We start from the raw sequence: 19709 nt of genomic DNA, 5'->3' as shown, positions 1-19709 counted from the left end.
CCTCCCATCCCTCCATCCATCCATGCCCCCGCCTGCAAACTCCCGCCCCGCTCCTGCCTCTCCACCAGGCAACCCCCAGCCGCCCCAGACATTCAAAGCCCACACCTGCCCGGCTCCCTTTTCCACAGTCCCCGGCTCTTTATCGAGGACGGTGGCAGGTGGGGCAGGGAAGAAGCGAGACGCGTGGAGCGAGACGGGGCTCACTCCTCTTGCCGTCTCTTCTCCCCCCTCACCAGGGAGACACGAGATGTATGTCTTACCTGCCTTCCAGCTCCATCGTCTTGCCATTGTGTGGCAGGAAGCACGTTGCACAGTAAAAAAAAACTTCTCACGAGTTCAATCAAATTCTCGAACTCGCAAGGAGGTTTTTTTTACCATACAACGTGCTTCCTTCCACACAATGGCGAGACACGCGACAGAGCTAGAAGGCAGGTAAGATGGCTCCATGTACCCCAATGGCAACAACAGTCTGGCTGCTTCTCTTCCCCATCTCTTTACCGAGGGGGGTGGCAGGTGGGCCGGGGGGAGAAGCAAGACCCATGGAGCGAAATGAGGCTCACTCCTCTTGCCGTCTCTTCTCCCCCCCCCCACCTCACCGGGCATGGCAGGGCTTTCTGCCCCTGCCCAAATTGGATGCAATTTGGGGGTGGCAGGTGGGGAGGGGTGCGGCCGGAGAGATGCAAGACGCATGAAGTGACCTCCCGTAAAGGAAGGCATGGAAATCCATACACCTAGGACATCAGAAGAAGCCTTGCGAGGAGACATTTTCGGGACATGTTGTATTTTCGGGGAAACACGGTATATATTTTTAAAAATCTGGCCTTTTTTAAAGGTTTTTTTTTTTCTCAGACAAATGTTCATGTGACTACAATTAAACTATACAATGTGATAAGCCAAGATCACCAAACAGAGACTGTCATACTTTGGTCATGTCATGAGAGTTGACTCGCTCGAAAAGTCAGTCTTGCTGGGAGTGATCAGTGGCAAAAGGAGAAGGGGCCGTTCTCGCACCCGCTGGCTGGACACTATAAAGGATGACACTGGGATGACATGGCGGATCTGAAGGAGGCGGTGTAAGACAGAGGGGCCTGGAGACTGCTGACCCATAGAGTGGCCGAGGGTTGGCCACGACTGATGACAATGCCACCTGGCAGCATTCAAGTTCTCAGGAGAAGTTCTGGAGGAGAAGCCGGCCTCTTTGATTCAAAAGCCACCCTCCAAAATCCACTGGAGGCCAAGAGAGGGAAGAGAGAGGAAGAGAGTGGAACTGCCCCGTCTTTCACTTTTGGAAACCAATTGGATCCCCACAGACACTCACTTCAATTCCCACAATCGCAGACCTGGGAATCAAGAGGAAGAAAGAGAAGCTATGCAGTTCTGTCTTCTGAGAGGGACAGAGGAAGAACAGCCAAGAAGCAGATTCTATTACTGGGACTGGTTGGTTCACATTATCCAGTGGGTGGGCCAGCCCCGTTATGGATGGACTGGGGAAACTGGCTAATCTCTACAAGGAAAAACTCTGCACACACTGATGGATGCTTCCTTTTGTGATTCCCTGAGGCCAGGCCTTGAGCTTCCCACCTCTGTTGAAGCCTCAACTCTGCTCCCTCTGGTGTCAGTGGGGAATTGGCTCTGCAGATTTCCAGGAAGGACAGTCACAGAAACATTTTAAGGTGTCCTTTTATTAAAATGTGCGTCACTGTTCTGTGTGGCTTGCTTCACTGTTGTCTGGCTGTCAGTGTGTTTTCTGGGACAGCCGCTGTGGCCTCAGCACTTGAGCCGACCTGGGGGAGTCTTCAGGTAGTTCGTGGCCTGTGGCTCCCACCCATGGCAATGTAGACATCAATGGGGACGTTGGGCAAGGTCAGGCAGTGGCACCCTGGACATCTTCGCAGCTGCCTGCCCGGGAAAGAAAGGGAGGGAGAACCATTAGGTTTGTTAGAAAGTGCAGATGCACAACTGCCCAAGGCAGCAAAATTGGTCCCAGAACGTCCTCCTTTAAAAAAAAAAAAAAAAAAGGGGGGGGTGGGGCTTTTCTGGGAATAAATTGCTTTCTAAACTTCACCGACTTGAGCTTTCCTAATGTGGTAGGGACATCATTTGTTCCAGTTCTCCCTCTGGCTGGAGGGTCAGTGCAAAGCGACAGATCTGATCCATTTGGCATTCACAAAGAGGGACACCCAGAGCTGTAAGTGGGCCCAAGTCCCCCTTTTTTAATGGCTTCTTGCCTTACTAAGGTTCACTGGCAACTTGCTGACTTTCAGCTGTAAATAATTTGAAAGGGGAAAGGGGCAAAAGCACCCCCAAAGAACATACCCCAAATCCATCCCTCTAGCTCAGTGTTTCTCAACCTTGGCTGCTTTTAAGATGTGTGGACTTCAATTCCCAGAATTCCCCAGCCAGCAAGGGTTGAATTCCACACGTCTTAAAAGTGGCCAAGAGTGAGACACACTGCTCTAGTGCCACCACTGCAGGTGACTCAATATGATCTCTGAAAACTCTACAAAATTAAAAATGCAAGGAGGAAATAGCCTCACTAAGGGAAAGTTCTATGGCACATACCTTGCTGAAATAAAGTGAAGATGTGCAAGAGTAGTAGCCATGAAGGGAGGGAAGAAAAAATTTGTTCCTGAATTAAAGTGCTTTCTCATAAAATATTTCCTACTGCTATTCAAAAATATTCATAAAGGCTGCATGGAACACACTTTGACTGTGCTGCCTGAGAGCCTGAATTCCTCCGCAGTGCCACCACCTAATCCAGGGGAGAAAATCTGGTTAACCACAGGGTGCCTAAGGCCCACCTTACAATGTTTGAAAAGATGGGGAACTCAGGTGCTGCAAAGCAAAGGACCAATTCAACATAATTTCTACTCATGCTGCTAGATGCCTGGGCATATATATTTCCTAAGAAGGCTTGCCCACCAACCCAGGGGAAAAAAAGAAAAATTGAGGTAGTAGAAGGGGAGAAGCCTCTGATGGAACCATTTTAGCAGTTTGCCTATTCTGCTCGATAGATCTTTGGGACCAACCACATCAGCAGGACAAAGAATCTCCACAGGTCATTGCCAGAGTGGTTCTAATGCAAACTGCCCCTTGGCTACTTGAGAACCATGCCACGGCATTGTTGTGAAAAGATGGAACTTGTCCTGTGAGGTCACCATGGGCATTGGTCACTTGGGCTTCCTTGGGGTTAGGGATGGCTGCCAATGCACCTCTCTCCATCCCCACAGCCCTGCCAATCATTATGTGAGCATTTCCACCTCGTGCCTCTGCCCCAGTTTGCTGCTTTTCCTGCTTCAATCCGACAAGCCCCTAAATTCTTTCCAATAAGCTACTACTATACAACTAATGATACAAACCTAGTTTCTTTAGACTATTTCTAGGGAAATAGCCCCTTTCTAAAATACATTTTAAAACTCTCCCAACAAATAATCTTTTCCCCCCCATAAATTGTAACTTAATTTTTTTGTTCCACATGTCCCATCTAGAGGCACTGGGACCAGAATTTCCATGGCTAAGCAAGGCAGTTGTGAAGTGAGCTACAACTACTTTTACCATATTTTTTTGCACGATTATTAAGCAAATCACTGCAACTGTTAAGTGAATAATGCGATTGTTGAATAAATGCAGCTCCCCACATTGACTTTGCTTGTCAAGCAGGCTGGGAAGGTCGCAAATGGAGATCACATGACCCTGGGACACTGCAACCATTATATAAATGCCAAGTATTGAGCCCCCAAATTTTGACCACATAAATGTGGGGATGCTGCAATGCTTGAGAGCACAAGAACCTGTTGTAAGTCACTTTTTTCAGTGCCATTGTAACTTCAATGGTCGCTAAATGAATGATTGCAAGTTGAGGACCACCTGTACTCGGCCAGGTGTTCAGCTCTGGACTGGCTTTATAAGCAAAAGTTAACATGGCGCTTGGTGATTGCTGGAAGATCCAGCTCTGAACTGCCATTTACCCGGCACCCTGAAAAGGACATTAGTGTATCCCTGTGGGCCACTTCTCTTTCCAAAGGGAGACACACACCCTTTCCCAGTCTTAGACCAACTGGTTGCTCAGAGCAGAAAGTACATGGAATGAATGACTGTCATGCTTCTCCTTAAAGTCCAAGGAACAACATGGGCAGCTTTGCTTCTCTCTGTCGACTCTGTGCTCACCTTGTTGCAGCGCGCTCGGGGGCAACGGGCTCCTGAGTTTCGGGGGCCGTTGCCAGGCTGGGAGAATCTCCTGCCTCTATTGGAAATCTCCGAGCTTGTGGGGTCTCTTGGGAGCTCATGTCCGAGCCCCAGACCTGTCTGTTGAAGAGGAGAAGGGTGAGCAGGACGAGGGTCCTCCTTTGTTCAACACTACACATTACCCCACTTCGGACATCCCCAAATCAGTGGTGGGTTGCTCCCGGTTCTGTCTGGTTCTTCCGAACTGGTAATAAAAGCAGCGGAAGGCTCTGCCCATCTGCCCGGACATCATAAGGTATGATCTGTGCATGCGTAGAAGCATGTGAGCGAAGTGAGCACGCACGCTCCTGTTGCGAACTGGTAGTAAAGATAAGTAGAACCCACCCCTGCCCCAAATGGGCCTTTGGAAAGGGTGGCTATGAGGACAAGGCAGAGGACTAAGAAGAGCAACCCAACGCCACCTAATCTGGCAAGACACAGAGAGGCCCAAGGAATTTCTGGGGGCCCCACACTCAGATAATCATCAGCCCATTACATGACTGTGATCTGAGAAATTAATTTTAGATTTTCAAGTCTTATTTTTTGCATACAATGTCTCAAAATTATTTTAACACATAAATGGGTGTGGAAAAAGTTGTTGGAAGTCAGTTGACCAAGTTGGAAATGAAACCAAAGGATCCCTGCATCTTCTCTCCAGTGGTCTCCCCCAGAGTTTTGTCTGGTTCCACCATTATATCGTCCAGGAGATAACCTCCTATGCAGCCACCTCCTGGGTTTGCTCTGTTTTATTTTGAGTTGGCTTCTTTGGGTCTTGTTTTTATTTTATTTTGCTCTTCTGGTCAGCTGTCTTTCTTTTAATATTTGACTTTTAATTGTAAGTCACCCATGACATTTAGGAGTCAGCCAGCCTATAAATTAAAATTTAAATATATTTTTAAAAATGTAACAAATGGATCCTATGCATGGGAATGTCACCAAATACCTAGTACTTCTATATTCCTGATTAATGTAATCCAGGCTTGATGGGACCTCACCGTAGGCTATTAGAAACTTCTTCCTAACCAAATCCATGACCCAGTTGCCCTCCAGCTACTCCATATCTGGACAGCTTTTCATCATACAATGGCTCTACTTGTTATTTAAATCTGACCATATGTCTTTTGTGGCACCTGGATCCCAGCACAGAAATCTCCTGTGGGAGAAGCATCCTAGCATGGTGGTTTCAAAGCCAGGCTTTGGGGTTGAAGCCTGAAGGCCTTCCTGGTTGAGGAACAAGATCATTAACGAGGCTCAACACCAGGGAGCCCCAGTGGTTTCCCCCGGAGCCTCTCCCTGCCCACAACTCTGCCCTAACCTCACCAATCGAAGGAAGGCGGAGGAGGGCTCCCTACAGTCGACCTGGCAGCTTGAAGGGCCTCCTGCAAAGGGCAGGCTGGGAGAGAACCTAGAGGGAGGCCACGACTCCACTCCCATTGTGAGGCAGAAGGGCGGCGCCTGCATCACAATGGGGCCTGGTCTTCTCACTGCTTGGAGTTCTAGGCTAAGGAATGCCAGACCTCCCCCAAGTCATTCCTCTCCTGAGCCTCTCACATCAAACGTGGGCTTCTTCTTGCATTTCTCCAGACATCCATATGGTGGGCAGGAATGGAGAACCAACAGTCTCCCGTGAAGAAGCCAATAAGGTCAATACGAAAAGCCCCAAAACCTGGCTCTACTGCTTGGCCTGGGGCCACAACGGGCTCGCTATGTTGGGGGTGGCTGACCAGGTAAAGAAGATTTTCTCCCTCAGGCCGCCCGTCATCTTGGTTTTCAACTTTTACTTTTTTTATTCATTTTTTTTCTACTTTTGTTTTTAAGCACCTTTTAACTTTATTATATTGTAAGTCACCCAGACTCACTGTGCCAGTGAGATGGGCGGCATAGAAATTTAATAAGACTGAGCAGAGCACATCTTGAACACCAACAGCAGTCAGAGAACATGATTGAAATGCCTTAATTTCAGAACACGTGGACAGATTTAACAGTAGCTGCAACTGGGAAACTGTGACCATCCTAGACCAAGCCAAGTCCAAAAACACTAGGGAATTTCTGGAAGCCTGGCAATCAACACGCACATAGACCCAAACAACATCTATATACTATTCAAAGGAGACAATTAAAAAGCCAAAAGGAAAACAAAGAGAGATAAACCCCTCTTCATCAGCAATCAACATGCAGATGAGCACAGCCAACAGCAACATTAACATTAGACTAATAATCAAGAAACAAGCAATACTCTGATAAAGGAACCACCAATTCACCAACAAGCTGACAGTAAACAACAATCCAATCAAGGAAGCATCAGGACCACTCCCACCAAGACTGACAGGGCAAGCCACTAGTATATAAAATCAGAGCAAACCCCAGTCCTTACTAGCACTGATGGCATTACCTAGTTTGGGTAATGAAATATCTGCAAGAAACAGCCAAGCTCAGAGAGCACCTAGGACACCACAGATTAAATAAACAATTTTAAAAAACATGTTGAACCTGCAGAGCAACATTTACCAAGGAGACTAATATTTCCTGCATAATGTTGTGTTCTACCGGCATTTGCTTATACTTATATAGAGCAAGTTCACAACAAAAAATGGGAGCACCTACCAACCCCCCCAACCCCCCCACCCCCGCAAGGTTAAACCCCCAACTCTCTGATTGTGGATTATCAGCCATCCTGGATTACAGCAGCTACACTTGTTCTGGGGCTTTTTTTTTTAAAGAGACTTTGCCTAAGCTGGAGAAAAATAACAGAAAGCAAAGTCTACTCTTATATTGTCTCAGGAGTGGAGATTTCTTAGGAGAAATGTGATGCCTGTTTTAGTTTCTCCAGATCTGAACTGTCATAACATTCACATACAACTAATGGCTGTGAATGAAATCCATACTCTCAGTGTTCAAGATGGCAGTTTCCAAGTTGATCAAATCAAATCAAATTATTATTACAATCTTAGACCAGAACAATTAAAAGCACTCGGTAAATATACAAATATATACAAAAATATACAAAAATATACAAAAATATTCTAGTATAAAATAATAAATAACTAAAATCTATAATAAAATTCAGTGTCAATTATACATGGTCTGACTATATGATAGTTGCAATCCCTAAACTGTGTGGCCTGTTGTAGGTTCAACGCTAAAAGGGAAATGACTAAGCAGTGCAAAGGGCTAGCCACAGTTGTTATATACATTGCTATGGTGGAGAAGACACGTATTTGCAACGAATCCCCAGTGCTGCTGCGCAGAATCTGGCCACCTGTGCTGTAGTTTTGGCCTTAAGCAGCCACTGAAGATAAGTAGTGTCCAGGGGTGGGGTCTACTTACCTTTAGTACCGGTTCGCAATGGGGCGTGCTCTACTGCGGATGCGCAGAGGATGTCAGGGTTGGTGGGCGGAGCCTCCCGCCGATTTTACTATCAGTTCTATAGAACCAGTGCGAACCGGGGGCAACCCACCACTGGTAGTGTCGGAATGGCCAGGATACCTAGCAGTTATTGGCAGAATATGTTTTTTCCTAATCTCCGTATAAAAGGAACATCTAAGGAGCATGTGACGCACAGTCTCCACCTCTCCTGAGCCGCAAGGACAGAGTCTTTCCGTGACTCTGACTTTTATACTGGCCATACAGGACGGCCGATGGAAGCACATGGCACCATACAAGTGCAAATGCTTTCGGGTGGTTTGCTGATTCCAACTGACTTAAGATAGCTGGCAGGAGCAACAACACATCTAATGGCCTCTGGAGCCAGAAACAGCGGAGCTTTCTCTAAGTCCGCCTGCCTCTTGATGTCCTCTACCCTTTGCCGCAAGGTTTGTCTTGCTAGATCATAGTCCTTCTTGAGTATTAAAGCCGGGGAGAAGCCTAATTTGGCAAGGTTGGACTCCAGGTCAAAAGTAGTCATGCTACTTAAAAAGCCACTCTAAGAAGTCCATAGAACGAAGCTGTAACCTCTTGGTAACTGCTACCACCAACTAAGGAAAACCTTCTGTTTAAAAACGAGGAGTCTGAAGATGAAACTGGTTAGGGGAAAAAACAGCTGCTGCCAACTTGAAGAATGGGCTTAGACAATTTTGTGATGGACCTAACATGAAACTGAGCTTTGAAAGGATTTATAAAGTAAATGTTTAACCCTAACATGACAAAGATGCTTTAGGCCAGTGGTTCTCAACCTGTGGGTCGGGACCCCTTTGGGGGTCGAACAACCCTTTCACAGGGGTCGCCTAAGACCATTGGAAAACACATATTTTCAATGGTTTCAGGAATAATTTTATGGTTGGGGGTCACCACAACATGAGGAACTGTATTAAAGGGTTGTGGTATTAGGAAGGTTGAGAATCACTGCTTTAGGCTAACAGTAGGAGGACTTGCAGCAGCCATCCCCAGGCCATGACTGCCCACCAGTGGTGGGTTGCTACCGGTTTGCCCCAGATCAGGCGAACCAGTAGCAGTGGCGGGAGGCTCCACCCACCCTCCCAGATGCTTCTGCGCATGTGCAGAACTGTTGCGCACACACGTGAGCGCTCACGCCCATGGGCGAACTGGTAGCGACAGGTTTTGAAACCCGCCCCTACTGCCCAGGATTCAGCTTCTCTCATGCCCATCTTAGGTAGTTTGTCTACAAACATAATCACTCTGCTTACCTGACAGCAAGAGCAAAATCAGGGTGCAGAGATGCTCACCACTCCTACTTTGGAATTGCTGTGATGCAGTCTGAGTTGGCTTTTTAGAAGAAAAGATTGGCTTAAATGTTCTACTTCTATATCTGCCTACCACAGGTTCTCTTATGTCCTTATAGATGAATTCTACAGTTCTGTTAATTTAGACAAGATTATTAGGGTTTCTTGTTGTGATGTTTCAAATGTTTGCCCTAACAATTTGATCTCATCAAGACAGGCAATATTGAAGGTGTCACAAAGAAGAGGAGGCCAACCTATTTTCCAAAGCACCAGAAGGCAGGACAAAAAGCAAAGGATGGAAATTAATCAAGAAGAGAACCAACCTAGGACTAAGGAGAAATTTCCTGACAGTAAGAACAATCAACCAGTGGAATGGCTTGCCTTCAAAAGTTGTGGGTGCTCCAACACTGGATGATTTTAAGAAGGGACTGGACATCCATTTGTCTAAAATGGTCTAGGGACTAGGTTCTCCTGCTTAAGTAGGGGGTTGGACTAGAAGACTTCCAAGGTCCCTTCTGTATTCTGCTAACATAATTCAACTGTTGCTGATTGATATACCATCATTTCTCTTGGAAGCAGAAAACATCCACATGTAGTAGTTTAGGTTGAAAGATGGCATCTTTATCCACACCAGTCACAATTCAGAGATCCAAACCAAGATTCATTTTTATCAATATAAGACAGTATGGACCAGGTTCCTCTATAATCTTGTGCCCTCTGGGTATAGTAATTGCAATTCCCAGCCAGGACTGAGGAAAGACTCTCTTCTGAATCATATAGAATCTCCCTATACTAACCAATTCAATTGCTGAATTTCGATGGCTGATTTAAAGCTCAGTCTCTTCCCAGTACATCCAACAAGTACAACTCCTTAAGAAATTATCTTCTTAAATATGACAGAATTTGAGGGACTTGTGATACTTACTCTTAAGGCTTGCCTGATGTAGCTAGGCCCAAACCCTGCCAAGTAGCTTCAAGCCAGCAGACTTCCATGTTGTGGACAACTTAACCATCCATGTCCAACCTGATAATGATTAGCCTTACCTACACTACAATACGAGCTACAATGGTTTCTTACCCAAGGCCTCACAGCATTTGGGCCTCTTGTTAGGTTAACCCATCATCCCCCTGAAGGGTCAGGCCTGGAGCAACTCTTCTTCTGAGGAGGATGTGTGCCTGCTTCTCATTGGTGCCAAGTCCCTACCTTCCCCTCTGGTCTTCAGGTAACACAAGGTTGCATCACAATGGAGGCTCAAGTTTCAAGATGTCCAATCTCAGTTTCACCCCTCATCGAAGGACCTTGTCTGGGCAGGAAAAAATGATCTAGCATCCTGGGCTGCAGCCAATGCAGACCCTGGTCTGGGTGGAGAAGGACAGCGATGTATAGACTTTGTGATGACAGGATGTCCTGAGAATGACAGACGAGCGAGTGAAAGACACGATGGAGGAGTTTCTTCTCTCCCATGGTTACCAGATGGGCAAAACCATTGGAGAAGGAACGTATTCAAAGGTCAAAGAAGCCTTTTCAAAAAAACACCAACGAAAAGTGGCTGTGAAAATTATAGACAAACTGGGAGGACCAGAAGGTAAGAAGCAGAACACAAAAAGTTAAAGCAAGACAGAGCAGATGGAATGGGATAGGGCATGTTTTTAGAAATAACTGGATTTCAGTTTCCAAGGGCCAAATTTTCTCCGCTGCAATATTTTTTCCAATAAAATTTGTCGTTCCTCTAAAGAAAATCTATATCGCCATAAGCATAGAATAAAATCCACTATGACATCAATACAAATTAGATAATTTGTGTCCTTCCCGTGATGTCGTCATAATATATGTGATTTTACTTGCTGCTCCCTGCCCCACAGATGCATTGTCCCTATAAACATAGATTTGTGCATTCTTATTCTACCATCTATTGTATATTTGCAGTTTTGCAGACTTTTGTCCCTTTGGCATCTATCTCGCCAGAAGATATTTATCTGCCTGAAGGCAACAAGCTATAAGTACCATTTCAGAAGCCTTAGAACAAGCATATTTAATGTGGCTCCACTCTGCCCAGAGGCTACCGTGTTCTGGTCCAATCTGACTCTGCTGATGAAATGTATGCCCCTGACCTAGGAAACAAAGGAAGGGGAAGCTGATGGGAGAAAGGAACTTTTAAGAAGGCTGGAGATTTACATTGATAGTAGTGTCTCTTACTTCAGTTGTATTTTGAACCTTTCCAGTTGACTTTCCTATTCTAGTTGGGCTCATGGCATCACAGGCAGAAAATTCACTTTTTTTTCAAACATATCTTTAGCACTGTGGAAACTTTTAGCAAATTTGATCTCATGCAAAAGAAAAGATGACAAAGAATGGAATGAATGGGGACTAACCAGGGGGGTTTATCTTCCCCAAAACTTCCTTGGATGTGATTATTTATGATCAGGGTAACTTCCAGAATACACGGCTGCATGAATAATACAGGCAACACTTTTTAAAAGACTTGCAACAAAAAGACATTTAAGCACGTGTAAAATAGATCACAGCCTACTTCTTGTTAAGATAAAATAATGTAGGATAGACAGCATCACCACTAGATGGATATATAGTTGGCTGAAAAACTGCACTCAATGTATAGTCCTTAATGATGGTACATCTACATGGAGGGAAGCAAGCAGTGGATATCACAAAGGTCTTAAGCCAAGGGTGAAATCCACTTACCCTCACTACTGGTTCGCAAAAGTGAGCGTGCGCGCCTCCCCCATGCATGCGTAGAACCTTCTGCACATGCGCAGAGGGTCAAAAGCGGGACGTCATGGTGTCCGGCTGGGTGGGCAGAGCTCCCGCCACTGGCACGACCGGTTCTCCCGAGCCGGATAGAACTGGCTGAATTTCTAGCCCAGTACTAGAAGAGAAATTTGCAGATGACATCAAGCTGGGGGAATAGACAACACTTTGGAGGATAGATTCAAAATGCGGAAGGATCTTGACAGACTTGAACATTTGGTCCTCTCCAAGAAAATGCAATTTGGTGGTGAGAAAAGTAATGTCTTACATTTAGGCACGAAAAAAACAAATGCTCGGGTATAGAATAGGCGGTACCTGGCTCAACAACAGTAACTGTGAAAGGATCCTAAGTGTCCTAATGGACAACCACTTACAGTAAATACAAGCCAGCAGTGTACTGCAACTGCCAAAAAAGCCAATGCCATCTTAGGATGCATCAACAAAGGGATGGTATCAAGATCGCACGAAGTATTAGTACTGCTTTATACTGCCTTAGTTAAGACCACACTTAGAATACTGCGTCCAGTTCTGGTGACACAATACAGAAAGTTGCTAAGACTCTAGAAAGAGTGCAAAGAGCAACAAAGATTATAAAGGGTCTAGAGGCAAGACTAAAGCACACAATGAATGGTTGGGGGAGCTACAGTAAGTTTAGTCTAATGAAGAGAAAGACTAGGGGTGGCAGGATAGCAGTCTTTCAATACTTGAGGGGCTGGCACTGAGAAGAAGGGGTCACCCTATTCTCCAAAGCACTGAAAGCAAGACAAGAAGGAACGGATGGAAGATTTTTAAAGAGAGATCCAACCTAGAATTAGGGAGAAATTATCTGACAGTGAGAACAATTAATCAATGGAATAGCTTGCCTCCTGGAGTTGTGGATGCTCCTTCACTGGAGGTTTTCAAGAAGAGACTGGGCAGCCATTTGTCCAGAATGGCATAGGGTCTCCTGCTCAAGCAGGGGGTTGGACTAGATGACCTCTAAGGTCCCTTCCAACCCTGTTTTTCTATGTTCTAAGCTAGCAATCATGTACAGGTCCAGGAAAATACCAAGGGGTATTGGTTCACCTTAAATTAGCCCTTACCCTCTGACGTTCCAGGTCAAATTTTAACTTCAACATTCCAACATTCCAACCAAAAGGGCTGGAGAATCCTTTTGAGATTTCATCTTGGAAGGCCTGTCTCTAGTCAGGCAGAGCGCCTTGAATGACAACCATAGCCTTATAAACTCTTGGCTGACTGCCCTGCCTACTAATGGCCTTTGGCCATGACCATTTGAAGGTTTTACATAGTTCCCCCCACCATCTGAAACTTTCAGACATATAACGGGATGAAATACAGCTGATAACCCTTAGATTATTTCAACTGCTGTACATTCAAACTATATTTAATCCAATGGATTTTGGGGCTGGCCCCATCCTCTTCTTGGGCTTTGACACAAATTCCAAGTCAACTGCTATATAACCTTCACTGCAGTTGTTACATATTCAGATTTACCATGGTTAGCACAATGAAGGTTTAGCTAGCCAATTGTTGTTTTTTGAGTTCACCTAACACAATGATCTATAAATCAGGGATACTTTCTCCCAATAATCTATGCAAATTTTTTTATTAATTTGAGGCTGCACGTGTCTAAGATACAGAACTATTTTCTTCCACCAATTCCTGGGATCATTAACCGGGGTGGTGGTGGTGATGTAGGAGCGGGTATTTTTAAACCCGTCTTGCAGAGTAGGAGCAAATGTCAAGGCATGCTCTCTGCTTCACCTGAGAAAGTCCCAGGAGGAGTTGGGTATCACAAAGTTTGAACGCCTTCACGATAGATTAAAAAATCATTAACCAACGTGTATGTTTATTTCTTGCCCAACCTAAGCTTGGTGAAATAATTTGTTTTATTGAAGGGAGCCATGCAATTTCATTTCAGGGCTCACAGCATTGCGAAGTTTGAGAACCTCTGTTCCCTAAATGCCCCCTCCCCACAGACCTGACTGGGTGCTTGAGCTGAACAGCACTGGGATGCTATGTTATACTTTTAGTAATTTACAATTCTGTACAATTAGAGAAGCATGGAAGAAAGCACAAGGATTCAGGTCCAGGGTGAATCAACATGAGAAAAATGTTTCCAGCATCGTCAAAAAAAAACCCTTCTCCCTCTCAAGGGAAATTATGACGTTGGGATCCAGGAACATTACAAGCAGCATAATGTTCATCTTTCATTAGCTATGATCTTCAGACTTGTGCTTAGGCCAACTCTGTCTTTTGCCTCCCCAGAGTTTATCGAGAGATTCCTGCCTCGAGAGCTCCAGATTGTCAAGCGCCTAGACCACAAGAACATCATCCGGGTGTATGAGATGCTGGAGTCCACAGATGGAAAGATCTACCTGGTGATGGAGCTGGCAGAGAATGGCGATGTCTTCGACTGCGTCCTGCAAGGAGGACCCCTGCCCGAGAGCCGGGCCAAAGCGCTCTTCCGTCAGCTGGTAGAAGCCATCCGCTATTGCCACAGCTGTGGGGTGGCGCATCGTGATCTCAAGTGTGAAAATGCCCTCCTGCAGGGGCTCAATCTGAAACTGACAGACTTTGGATTTGCCAAGTTGCTCCCCAAGAACCGCAAGGAGCTGAGCCAGACCTTCTGCGGCAGCACAGCCTACGCGGCCCCCGAGGTGCTGCAGGGGGTGCCCCATGACAGCAGGAAAGGTGACGTGTGGAGCATGGGCGTGGTCCTTTACGTCATGCTTTGTGCCAACCTGCCCTTTGACGACACGGACATTCCCAAGATGCTTTGCCATCAACAGAAAGGGGTGTCCATCCCTGGCCACTTGGGGATCTCCGAGGAATGCCAGGACCTTCTCAAAAGCCTCCTGGAACCAGACATGATCCTGAGGCCTTCCATCGAAGAAGTGAGTTGGCACCCATGGTTAGCAAGTTCCTGAGGACGGGACCATGTCGAAATTCTCCCCAAATAAAAGGGGACAGGCTGTTTCCAAAATGCTCACATATATTTTAACGTTATGCTCAGTTTCTAGTCTATCCTTAATCCACCGAGAAGGGAGGCATTTTAAATATTCCCCTCTCATCAGGAACTGCATTCCCTTATTCAAAGATGCCTGCAAAGGTGGTTTCAAATAAGTCAGAAGGCCAAGAAAAATAGAGTGAAGGTGTCTAATTCTAACCCTTGCTGAAATTTCTTTCTCAAACTCAGAATCACTTTGAAATGTTAAATCTAAGAAACCTCCCATAGGATTCCAAGACTGTAGATCCCCTCCCTGTCTGTTCTTCAATAGCATGCCATCTATTGGTCTCCAGAATATCCCAATTGGAAAAGGGAAGGAGGTGCCATCATGCACCAAGCCACCAAGCCAACTTATTGATCCAACCAGCATTGTAATCCAAATGAGCTGCCAGAACACGTTCCCAACCCGGTTCCCTCCGGATAGGTCAAAATAACAAATCTCAGGATTCCTAGCCAAAGTTTCCACATATCTTGGAGGGAATGAGTGAGGAGGATGTGGTAGGAGGCAGAGCTTTTCTGAGCCCCCCAAGAGAGAAATAAAGAACCTGGGGACTGACGGGAACTGAACTTGGTGGCAATTTGAAAGCTTTGCTGTGGGGCATCTTACGGAAACTTCACACTTGGGAGTTCAGCTGTACAAAACATGGGTTCCAACAAGTGATGGCCTCTCCAGGATTTGTTTTGTGGTACACAAGACGTTTTGAATTTGAAAAGTGTCAACCTGGAAACCCCACTTTAAGTGCAAACCAGGCCATCTTGAAAACTTGGGGAACAGATCAAACTGTTGTTTCAAGAGCAAAGGACTCTAGAGGTTGAGACACCCCCTCTCAAATTAACAAAAGAACCCGTTTCCCAGAGTAACTCACTCAAAATGGGGCATTTCAAATTCAAAATGGTTTGAATTCTAATTATTTTGAGCTCCCTTAGCTAGCAAATCTATTGGGAGAGCTCCCAAATGCTAGCAAGGTTCCTGAAAAGTAATGTTTTCCATTGTAGCACCTATTAGAGGTTTGGTCCCACAAGGTCATCCCCTTCTGTCAGCACAGCCAATGGTCCGGCTGGCTTTGGAAGAGAGCTGTAGTCCGACACCCCTTTCACTTGATGAACTTGGCAAGGCAGGTTGCAGGGGCTGAGCCTCTTCACCACCACCTGCCTTGGCCCTTCTGGCTGGCTGATCAGGAAGTGTGTCTATCAATCAAATCCTCTGGGCGCTGCCAAGTTCCATTCTGGTAATGCTCCTTGCCCTCATTGTGTCTGGCACAGAATAAGGCCCAGGCTACCCGAGATATTTGCTTGAAAACTTAAGAGGATGAAAAGAAAAGAATCACAAAACCAATATGGTCATTTCTGTAGAACTTCTTTAATTGCCATTAATGGCAAATCTGTAAAATGTGAGGAGAAAGTCGTAATTACAAAACTAACAGTTGTTAGAGTCACTTGTTCACCCCAGCTAGAAAACAGTCCAGGGAGATGCCATATAATTTAAAAATGAGATAATATTGCACACAACCAAGAAAAGGAAAATAATTAAGATGAAACCGGAGCCCTCGGATGTCTCCCAGCACCAATATTAGACCCCAGAGCAATGTTTCTCAACTTTAGCAACTTGCAACAAATGGGAACCCCCTCCCTGTTGATGGCAAAGCATCTCGAGGTGCCTGTGTCATCAAAGGGCAGCCAGCCCACAGATCCCAGAAGGTGGAGAAACGCTGCTCTAAGGCTATCCTATATTCTCCCGATCCAGAAAGCTTAGTTTGTTATATCCAAAAAGCAGTTTTCTCAGGAGAGCGATGGAACTTGTACAGTGCAAATATCTTTGTTTTTTTTAAGCACTAAATTATTCCAGAACTGCAAGCTTTCATTTGGTTTGCCATGGAGCAAAATCCCAGCTGTCATTTTAAATCAGAGCGGCTGGAAGCTCTTCAGACTAAGCCATGTTAATGGATCGCCACACATCTACCCATGCTCCTTCAATTTCAAATGGCCATCTGCATGCAAAGTAAGCCGCCTTGTGCTGGCTGAATCACATCCTTGCTCACATTTCCCATGGATGACCAACTTGGAAATCTTTCCTCCTCTTTAATGTCTTCTAGTTTCAGGGCTGACTCCTAAGTCAATTATCCTTCAGACAGATACTGACTTTTGTGATCTGGTGGCACAGGGGAGCCCTGAAAGCCAGTCTTTTATCTTATCAGAAACTCCTCAGTGACTCTGAGACCAAACAGCATCCACAGGCACCATGTTCCCCTTCTCAACCCTGCACATGCTGTCACCTTCTCAAGGGGTTTCCTCTTAGCTGCTGCTTATAACAAGAAAGAGGAAAGAGAAGAGCAGCAACAACTCCTTCCTTCCTCTCTGGCCCTTTGGGAACCCATTTGAACATTGCACTGCGGGAGGGAAAGGTGTGGTCTGGACACAGTCAGAGTAGCTGTCAGTTACTGGCTGCTGCTGTCATGCAAATGCACTGGGACAAAAGGAGGCTGGATGGCTCCAGTCTGAATCCATCCCAAATGAATGAAAGCAGGGATCTTGGCCCACTTCAATGAGCAAGCTGGCACTGGTTCCATTCAAATTCAGTTGGGTATGTTGAGGAACATTTGTTGGTATATTGTATCCCAAGAAGATAAATCTGCCTTTTGGACCCCCTTTTTTTTTAAAGCATGATGAGTTTTAAAGTGAGACTTAATTATAGTCAGACTCCATTGCAAGGCAGCAATAGCTAAATCTGAAGCAGATCAAAAGGGGGGAGCACCACTCTGCCCCCCATTTTCCCTAAAAAAAAAAAAGAGAAGATGGCTGTACAGATTATTATTTAGAGAGAACGTAGATAAGGAAGCATCTTTGACAAGGGTGGAGAACAACCAAAACTCTCAACACAAGCACGTTGCTTCCCAAGGATTTCTATCTATGGAAGAGGATATACAGATGCTCCCAACAGCATCAATGCAAGGGGAAGACAGTTATGAAGCTTTGGCAAATGAAGATGCTTCCAGGAAGATCCAGGGTGCCTCTTCCTAATGAGGCAAGGGATACTTGAGTCCAAGCAACACTGTAGAGCACCAGCTGAAGGGATGTACTACCCCCCACTGGATCTCCCCGTCAAAGAGATCTTAGCCATGATTGTGACAACCCAGGAGGAATGTCCTCTGTGCCTCTTTTCCCCTCCATAATTGGAATTTATGCAAGATATTCCATGGGATTATATAATGGCCTCGGAACAATAATTCCATTTGTAAAAAGTGCTTAACTTCCCAGGAAAAATGGACCAGCTTACATTTGGGGATAGGAGAAGAGAAATGGGTTCATTTATGCAAAAGTTAATTCCAAACCAGGCACTAAGAGTCTTGGGGGGGGGGGTCTATAGGAGCCACAAATGCCTCACAGAGTTTCTTCTTAAGACTGGAGTTCACACAGGTAAGCAAAGAGATTTGCTCCTTCAAATCCTTAGAAGTTGTGTGGGTTTCAAAACACACAACATGGCATAGTTAGCAAGCTATCAGACTGAAAAGAGATAGGTAGAATAATCCTAATTATTTCTGAAGATCACTCAAACAGGGATAATTTACCCCACCCCATACAAATCCACTCTAAAATGCCAAGAGAGAATGAAATCAAATCCATTCTGCTTGGGGAGAGGGACTGTCTGAAAGAGGCCTCCGGTGCACAAACCCATTGCACCGTTGCTCTTCAGTCCCTCTGTACAACTTAGCTATCGTCAAGATCTGAGCAAGGGTTCTAGCCCAAGTTCCCAAAGAGGACTTGCGCAGAGATGAGGTGCAGCCAGCCCAAAACACTTTTACAGGAGAGAAAGGAACCAGTTGGTCTGTGATTTAATTCACACTGGATGGTGCGGGTGCAAGGGGGAAGGGGCAAGGCTGAGTCCCAGGAGCCCATGGAGAACAAAGCCCCTTGTTATTCCCAGTCCTCCCATTCTTCGTCTTCCATCTGCAAACGGGAGAGAGAAAGAGACAGACAGTGTTCGACAAAGGTATCATTTTAGAAAAGAGGTTACAAAGAGATGGAGTGGAAAGGAATTCCACAATGTACCAGAATGGATCATGATTTAAAGAATTTTAGCTGTTAAACTGGTTGGCCAATTTAACATTCAAGCAAGATATTTTTAACCAAAGATTGTAATTTTATCTTGCCCACACTTTACCTTCACTGATGTACTGCTCAAGATATTATTTCCCCAATCAGAATGTTTACATATATTTAAATATAAAAGGCAGCTCAATATGAATGGAAAAAACTTTTACATGAACAGATACACACATTCATCCGAAACTCCCATCTGTATTGAGCTTCCTTTTGTGTGTTTATGCATGCCATATGTACATAGAAAAACAAGCCAAATAGGAGCTCAAGGCCAATGCTGAAGTGAAGTTTCTGTTTTCTTTTTTTAATTTAATCATGCTTATTTATATCTTGCAACTCCAACTAGCGATAAGTCGAGCAATGAACTGCTAGCCCAGAGCTCCATCCCTGCCGATGCTTTTCTTGAGGGAGGAGCTTCTTTTCCCACCTGGCATTAGTGTTTCTAGACCACCAGAGTTTCTGTAATACCGGCCTGACAGAGGGGAAAAGTCATCTACTCCTCAGCCTGGATCAGCCAATATAGTTGAATCATCATGTACTAATTAAAAGAGGGGGCAGGAAGAAAGAGGCAGGTGGATTGGACTGTTTAGGATTCTGAAATACGAAGCTCTAATTTTGGCTAGCACTGGTTCTTGGTGGCCAGAAGCAAATTCCGAGAGCTGCTTTAGCACATGGCTGCTTTCCTTTTTAAAAATAATTATTGGTTGGGAAATTTTGGAATACATCTTAAAGTGTTCTTGCAAAGTTTCAGAAATAGTGATTTATCAAAATAACATATTCAACATAACAAATTTCCAGTCCCTTGTTAACAGAAACGTGGGAACCCCCCAAAATCTCTTTTGAACATCCTTTTAAGGCTGCAATTCTTATGGACGGTCAGATAATCAATGGGGACAAGACTCCAGAGAAAGTATGGACAGTCGGTATTCAA

The 19709-nt window shown here is 45.2% G+C and overlaps 3 protein-coding genes across 11 annotated transcripts in view; 1 reads left to right on the top strand and 2 right to left on the bottom strand.

The window, feature by feature from the left end:
- Window positions 1-1662: 1662 nt before the first annotated feature.
- FAM229A (family with sequence similarity 229 member A) overlaps window positions 1663-19709 on the bottom strand; it is an 18457-nt gene continuing 410 nt past the window's right edge. Inside the window, exons 1-4 of one of the 7 annotated variants that reach the window (XM_087876774.1) lie at window positions 9982-10073; window positions 8868-8946; window positions 4168-4305; window positions 1663-1899 (exon numbers count right to left, since the gene is read on the bottom strand). In XM_087876774.1, coding sequence (XP_087732900.1) covers window positions 1797-1899; window positions 4168-4286 — 222 coding nt within the window. In that variant the 5' untranslated portion in view covers window positions 4287-4305; window positions 8868-8946; window positions 9982-10073 and the 3' untranslated portion in view covers window positions 1663-1796. Of the gene's footprint in view, window positions 1900-4167; window positions 5178-5219; window positions 5459-5544; window positions 8752-8867; window positions 8947-9828; window positions 10083-19709 lie in introns of those variants that run through there. The other 6 variants (XM_087876773.1, XM_087876772.1, XM_087876771.1 and 3 more) reach the window with 6 other exon arrangements.
- TSSK3 (testis specific serine kinase 3) lies at window positions 10152-14666 on the top strand. Its single transcript, XM_034413193.3, has 2 exons — window positions 10152-10489; window positions 13939-14666. Exons 1-2 carry the CDS (start codon window positions 10318-10320, stop codon window positions 14598-14600), a joined length of 834 nt encoding a protein of 277 aa, XP_034269084.1. The 5' UTR covers window positions 10152-10317; the 3' UTR covers window positions 14601-14666.
- BSDC1 (BSD domain containing 1) overlaps window positions 16022-19709 on the bottom strand; it is an 18591-nt gene continuing 14903 nt past the window's right edge. For all 3 annotated transcript variants that reach the window (XM_087876769.1, XM_034413192.3, XM_034413191.3), the window contains exon 11: window positions 16022-18625. In XM_087876769.1, coding sequence (XP_087732895.1) covers window positions 18593-18625 — 33 coding nt within the window. In that variant the 3' untranslated portion in view covers window positions 16022-18592. The remainder of the gene's footprint in view (window positions 18626-19709) is intronic.

Source organism: Pantherophis guttatus, chromosome 10 (assembly GCF_059756535.1).
Source record: "Pantherophis guttatus breed Tessera chromosome 10, ASM5975653v1, whole genome shotgun sequence".
Taxonomy (NCBI): Eukaryota; Metazoa; Chordata; class Lepidosauria; order Squamata; family Colubridae; genus Pantherophis; species Pantherophis guttatus.
Note: the sequence above shows the minus strand (reverse complement) of the source record. Positions and strands in the feature narration are given on the sequence as shown.